The following is a 6000-nucleotide window of genomic DNA, read 5'->3' as shown; positions in this document are numbered from 1 at the left end:
GCGGGGGCGCCTAGGGGTGGCGGCGGCAGGCGTGGGGCGCGGGCGGGCGGGCGCCCACCTTTGTGCATCCCCGTGTAGGGGTCCTTGAGCACCGTGAGCTCGTAGATGCGGCCGAACTGCTCGAAGAGCGGCTTGAGGTCCTTCTCGTCCAGGTTGCGCGGGATCTGGCCCACGAACAGTTTGATGGCGTCCAGGTCCTTCATGCCGTCGGGCTGCGCCCCGGGGGGCTCGGGCCCGCTACCGCCCACCGGCGACGGCCGCGGCTGCAGGAGCGGGTGCTGCTGCCTGCGCGCCTCGCTCTCGGTCAGGCGGGCCATGGCGGGCGGCGCGGCCGGCGGCGGCGGTGGCCTCGGAGGGGGACGCGCCTAGCCCGCCGCCGCCCCGCCCGCCGCGCTGGACCACAAAGGCGGCGCGCGGCGACCCCTGGCGGCCACAGCGCGCGCTGCACCACGGGGAGCCGGGCGGGGGAGCCAGCCGGCGGGCACGAGAGGGACAGGCGGCAGCAGTGGGGAAACTGAGGCCGGGAAACAAGCGGAGACTGAAGCCGGGGCACGAGAGGGAAACTGAGGCTGGAGACAAGGGAATACCGAGCCATAGGTGCATGGGGGTAACAGGACCGGAGAGCTCGGAGAAGACGGGCTCGGAGGTGCATGGGGAGACTGAGGCCCAAGAGGTGCCCGAGGGGTGGTGGCCTTGCTGCCCCCCCCCCGTCCTCAGCAGGTCGCCCACGCTCACTCCTAAGGAGCTAAGGACAGCCAAGGACAGGACCTGGCCCCTCCTTGCTCCCTCTGGCTTCGTGGGCTCCCGCACCACCCTGGTCTCCTGCGCTGCCCCCCGGGCCTTTGCTCGGCCCCAAGCGCTGCTCCTGTCCTTGTCTCCCCTCGCTCTCTCTGGCCGTCACAACCATAAATCCTTCACCCACCATGACTCCCTTTCCTGGTCTCCGCTTTCCTCCATGACATTCACAGCCCCTGGGGATTTTATTTCAGTGTGGTGTATATCTGCTCAATGTAGGCGACCCATCTAGCACTTTCCAGCTTCTAGGCTCGGTGCCCGCGTGCACCAGGTCCCTCGGCCCACACAACCAGGGTAAATAAATAGGCAAGAGCTGTAGACTTCGCATGCGGTGAAAGAAACAGAGCTGGGGCAGTCCGAGGCAGGCTGGTCGGAAGACAGCAGCTCAGGGCTGGGGTGCGAGTGAGGCCGCAGGTGCAAATGTCCTGGGGCAAGAAGCACTCACAGCTGGAGGGACAATGACTCAGCCAGGGACAGGAGCCCAGCGTGGGGTAAAAAGGCTGGCCACAGAGGTGCCACACCATCTGCACCAAGAACTAACGTGAAAAATTAATGTCACCCATAGTGAGGCAAGGCTGCCACTCACTCTGATGTGGAAATTAAGGAAGGGGGAGCCCCAAATATTGCGCCAGATGGGTGGGCTCCACTGTGTTTGTGTCGCCCACACGCTGGAATATTATCCAGCTGGGAAAAGGAGCAGCACACACTCGACACAGGGCGGATGGACCTTGGTGCTGCGCTCTGAGACACCAGACACAGAGCACACAGAGTGTGGGCTCTGTGGGCAGGAAGCACCCAGGACAGGGAACCCAGAGGCAGGAAGAGAACTCATGGGGTGCCAGAGTGGGAAGGGACAGGGGACGGCTCATGGGGATGGCTGTGGATTCCTTTGGGGTGATGGGATGCTCTGGGACTACAGAGAGGTTGTGGTTGCAAAAGGGTGAATACGAATACTAAAAGCCACTTAGTTGTTTTTTAAAATCTTCCACACAGCCAAATGTGGTGGCGCACACCTGTAATCCCAGCCCTTGGGAGGTTGAAGCAGGAGGATCACCAGATAGCTAGATCTTGTCTCAAAACAACAGCAAAAATCACACTTTTAAATAAAGACGGGGGGGGGGGTCTGGGAGATAGCTTAATAGAAGAAGCACTTGCCTGGCAAGTGCAAGGACCTCAGTTCAATCCCCAGTTCCACCATAAATAAATAAATGAATAAAGACACTGCCTTTGGTAACACAGGACTTGTTACCGATGTTGACTTTTTTTTTTTTTTCTCTCAGTATCAGGGATCAAACTTGGGACCTTGTGCTTGCCAAGTAGGCGCTTATGCCACTGAGCTATCTGCCCTGCCTTGACTGATTGAGACAGGGTCTCACCATACAGCCAGCCTTGTGCTCACTATAGCTGGTCCCCAACTCACAGAGATCCTCCTGTCTCAGCCTCCTGAGGGCTGGGGATCAAACATCAGACCTTGTGCTTGCCAGGTAGGTGCTTATATCTCTGAGCTATCTCTCCAGCCTCTTTATTTTTTTTTAAATTCTTTTTTATTTGTTTATTTGGTACAGGGTATCGCTACACTCAGACTTCTAGTGATCCTCCTGTCTCAGCCTCCCCAGCGCTGAGATTACAGGCCTGCACTACCATGCCCACCTTCAGTGGCCAGCACTGCATGTGGTACTGGGGATCAAACCCGGGTCCCTGCACTTGCCAGGCAGGTACCCAGACCACTGAGCTATCTTCCCAGTCCCCAGCCTCTTTACTTTAGTATATATTATGTTCCTTTGGTTTCTGAGATAAGGTCTCACTGTAGAGTTCAGGCTGGCCTTGAATTCACTTTGTAGCCCAGGATGGTCTCAAACTCTGAGATCCTCTTGCCTCAGCCTCCTGAGTGCTTGGATTACAGGCATGTAACAGAGCAGAGGACACCACACCCAGCCTTATGTACTTTATAAAATTTTATTTATTTTTTATTTTTTCTTTATGTTCCTTAGGATTTTTTTCTTAGTTTCATTAAATTTATAATAGGATCAGCAACAATGTCAAAAGACACTACCAGCCAAACCAATGCTGTCTTTTTGTTTAAAATGGTGATATTTCTAGATGTGGTTGTGCGCACCTGTAATCCCAGCCCTTGGAAGGCTGAGGCAGGAGGACTGTCCTGAGTTTGAGGCCAGCCTGGGCTACATCGTGAGTCAAAGCTAGCCTGAACTGCAGAGCAAGACCCTGTCTCAAAAAGATTAAAATTAAAAAAAAAAAGAGGTGATATTTTGTTCATGATGGACTTTTCTTTTGGTGTCAGTTTTGCTATTTTTCTTTAAATACTGAGATCAGGGGCAGGCGTGCGGTCCAGTAGTGAGCCTTTGCTCAACACGCATGAGGCCCTCATTCCACACCCAGTGCTGCTAAAAGAGGAAAGGAAACAGAAGTATTCGAGTTGCTTTGGCACAGGGATGGAACCCAGGACTGTACCTACATCCCAGTGCTTTCTGTACTGTATATTTTGAGCCAGGGTCTCACTAAATTGCCCCAGCTGAACTCAAGCTTGCCATCCTCCTGCCTCAGCTTCCCAGAGTTCTGGGATTACAGGCCCCCCGCCTCTGTTTCCAGTGTATTCTTTATCTTGATAGCCGAGTTCTGGGAGGCTGCCTTATGCCTGCTTTCTTTCTTCCTTTCTTTCTTTCTTTCTTTCTTTCTTTCTTTCTTTCTTTCTTTCTTTCTTTCTTTCTTTCTTTCTTTCTTTCATTTTTGGTGGAACCAGGCATTGAACTTAGGCCTTTGTGCTTGCCAGGGAAGCGCTTATTACACTAGCTGTCTCCCGGGCCCCCCCGACCTTATACTCTGCTCTCCAGGCGAATTCGCCCTGGTCCCTCCTTGCAGCATGCTGGTCTCATTCCAGCACGTACTTCAGGGTAGGAGCTGAGGCCCGGAGACACTCAGTCACCTGGGCACAGTCACCCAGCACAGGCTCAGGAATCCAAGCCCAGAACCCAACTCTGGCTCCTCCAACCTCCCACGCTCTTGTGTCTCCCTGTGCAGTAAGCCACTTTCACGTTCCTTACTTGCCTAACAGTGGACTCAGGGAGCTAAAGTGTGGGCTCTGCACCCTCAGCGCCCCCGAAGGGCCATGAACACTACTGTCCACGGCAGCCGCAGCCCCAGCAGACAGGGGTGAAGGTGGCTGAGGAGCTGACCTAGGTGACCGTCCCCAAATCGTCCCTCCCCTAGGCTGGATGAGGTCAGGCCAGGGAAAAAGCTTCGCAGGGCCTCCGGGCCTCGGGGGTCGGACTCTTTCCATGGAGACCCAGGTAGGATGCTTGAAGACCTGCAGGCCGCAGAGCGCTGGGAGAACTTTTATGGTAGAACAAAGCACAGTGGGGTATGGTAGGGCGCGCCTTCCATCCTTGTACTCTGGGAGGCTGAAGCAAGAAGACTGAAAGTTTGAGCCCAGCCTGGGGAGCAACTCAGAGAAACCCCAGCTCAAAATAAAGGAATAAAAATGATCCTCTGACCCGGCCAACACCCTCAGCCACATGAGGGCCCCAACAGGGCAGAGAAGAGTAAGGCTGAGGCCTGGCCTCTGGGGTGCTACCACCCTGAAGCGAGCTGGCTACTGCTGATGTGATGGCGCTGGGGGATGGGAGGCCTCACGTCGTCTCCTCTCTGGACATCCATTTCTCCATCTGCCTGCCCCAGGACCCATGCAGGCCTCAGCCACTACCTCCTGAGTTCCTCGTGGGCTCCCTGGCAGAATGGATGGTAGGGCCCATGGTCTCTCAGCAGGCACCATGGGCGGGGGGGGGGGGGGGCTGTAGGGCGTGTTCTGGGGTCACCCCGGCCACTGTGGGGCTGAGTAAAGCCTCAGCCCGCACCTGTCCATGCCAGGCCTTATCTGGGGTGACAGCTACATGCGTCCCAGACACAAGCAGGGTCACCTCCGGTGAGAACTACTGCCCATCTTGAGGTTGCCATCCCCCACAAGTCCCCTGCACACCAGAGCTGAGGCATATAGTGCCAGGTGCATCCTCGGGGACCCTGTGGCTGCCTGTGTGTCCCTCATCACCCACCTGTCCACCCCAACTTCCAAGGCTACAGGGACAGGAATGGCAGCAGCTCTTCTCTCCCGGATCCAGTTGTCCAGCCTAGCTGCCACTCTGCCAATGCCAGGGGAGTGAACACAGGGGCGTCAATGGTGGAAAGTAACTGGAAGCCTTAACAGTTTTTGGCTTTTTAAAAATTTCCATTATAGGGGGTTGGGGAGATGGCTCAGTAGAATACGCGCTTCTCTGGCAAGCGCAAGGACCTGAGTTCAATTCCCAGTTCCACAAAAAAAATTAAATAAATAAATAAATAAATAAACATTTCCATTATAAGGCTGGCCAGATAGCTCAGCGGATTAAAGCACCTGCTTAGGCAGACACGCAGAGACTGGGGTTTGAGTCCCAGCTGTGCCATGCTGGCCCTGCCCCCTGGGACCCTGAGCAGTGGATTGAGACTGGGTGTGGTGGTGCATGCCTGTAATCCCAGCATTTGGGAGGCTGAAAACAGGAGGATCGCTACAAGTCCAATCTGTGTAGTGAGACCCTGTACTAAATACATTTAATTTTTTTTTTCCATTATAATTTTGTTTCAATGTTGGGGTTTGAATCCAGGGACTTCACCCCTGCCCTTTTGTATTATGGTGAGACAAGGTCTCAGTACATCACTAAGTTGCCCCGGGGTGAGCTGGAACTTGGGACCCGACCCCCCCCCCCCGCCTCAGTCTCCGAGTGCTGAGGTCACAGATGCACGCCACCTGGCCTGGCCTGTTCTAGTTTTCAGAGCAGGCTGGGCGGGAGGTGCGCTGGCACTATATCCACGGCATTTTCTTTCTTTCTTTCTTTCTTTCTTTCTTTCTTTCTTTCTTTCTTTCTTTCTTTCTTTCTTTCATATTTAGTACAGGGTCTACAGGGTCTCGCTATGTAGATCGGACTTGTAGTGATCCTCCTGTTTACAGCCTCCCAAGTGCTGGGATAACAGGTGGGCGCCACCATACCCAGTCTCTCAGTTGATGGCTCAGCGTGCTCTGGAGGCAAGGCTGGCATCGTGACATTTTCTATCAGCTGGCTCCCTAAAAAAACAGACTAAAATTTTTTAAAAAAAAAATCTTCTATTTGGGGCTGGTGAGATGGCTCAGTGATCTAAAGCACCTACTTAGAACAAGCTTAG

The 6000-nt window shown here is 54.5% G+C and overlaps 1 protein-coding gene across 4 annotated transcripts in view; it reads right to left on the bottom strand.

Annotated features, from left to right (window-relative positions):
- The window catches only part of Celf5 (CUGBP Elav-like family member 5), a 35802-nt gene extending 35460 nt beyond the window's left edge, over nt 1-342 (bottom strand). For 3 of the 4 annotated variants that reach the window (XM_023717023.1, XM_023717024.1, XM_023717025.1), the window contains exon 1: nt 59-203. In XM_023717023.1, coding sequence (XP_023572791.1) covers nt 59-203 — 145 coding nt within the window. Of the gene's footprint in view, nt 1-58 lie in introns of all 4 variants that reach the window. The other variant, XM_004632728.2, reaches the window with a different exon arrangement.
- Nucleotides 343-6000: the final 5658 nt, after the last annotated feature.

This window comes from Octodon degus, unplaced genomic scaffold (assembly GCF_000260255.1).
Source record: "Octodon degus isolate 3935 unplaced genomic scaffold, OctDeg1.0 scaffold00050, whole genome shotgun sequence".
In the NCBI taxonomy this organism is placed as follows: Eukaryota; Metazoa; Chordata; class Mammalia; order Rodentia; family Octodontidae; genus Octodon; species Octodon degus.
Note: the sequence above shows the minus strand (reverse complement) of the source record. Positions and strands in the feature narration are given on the sequence as shown.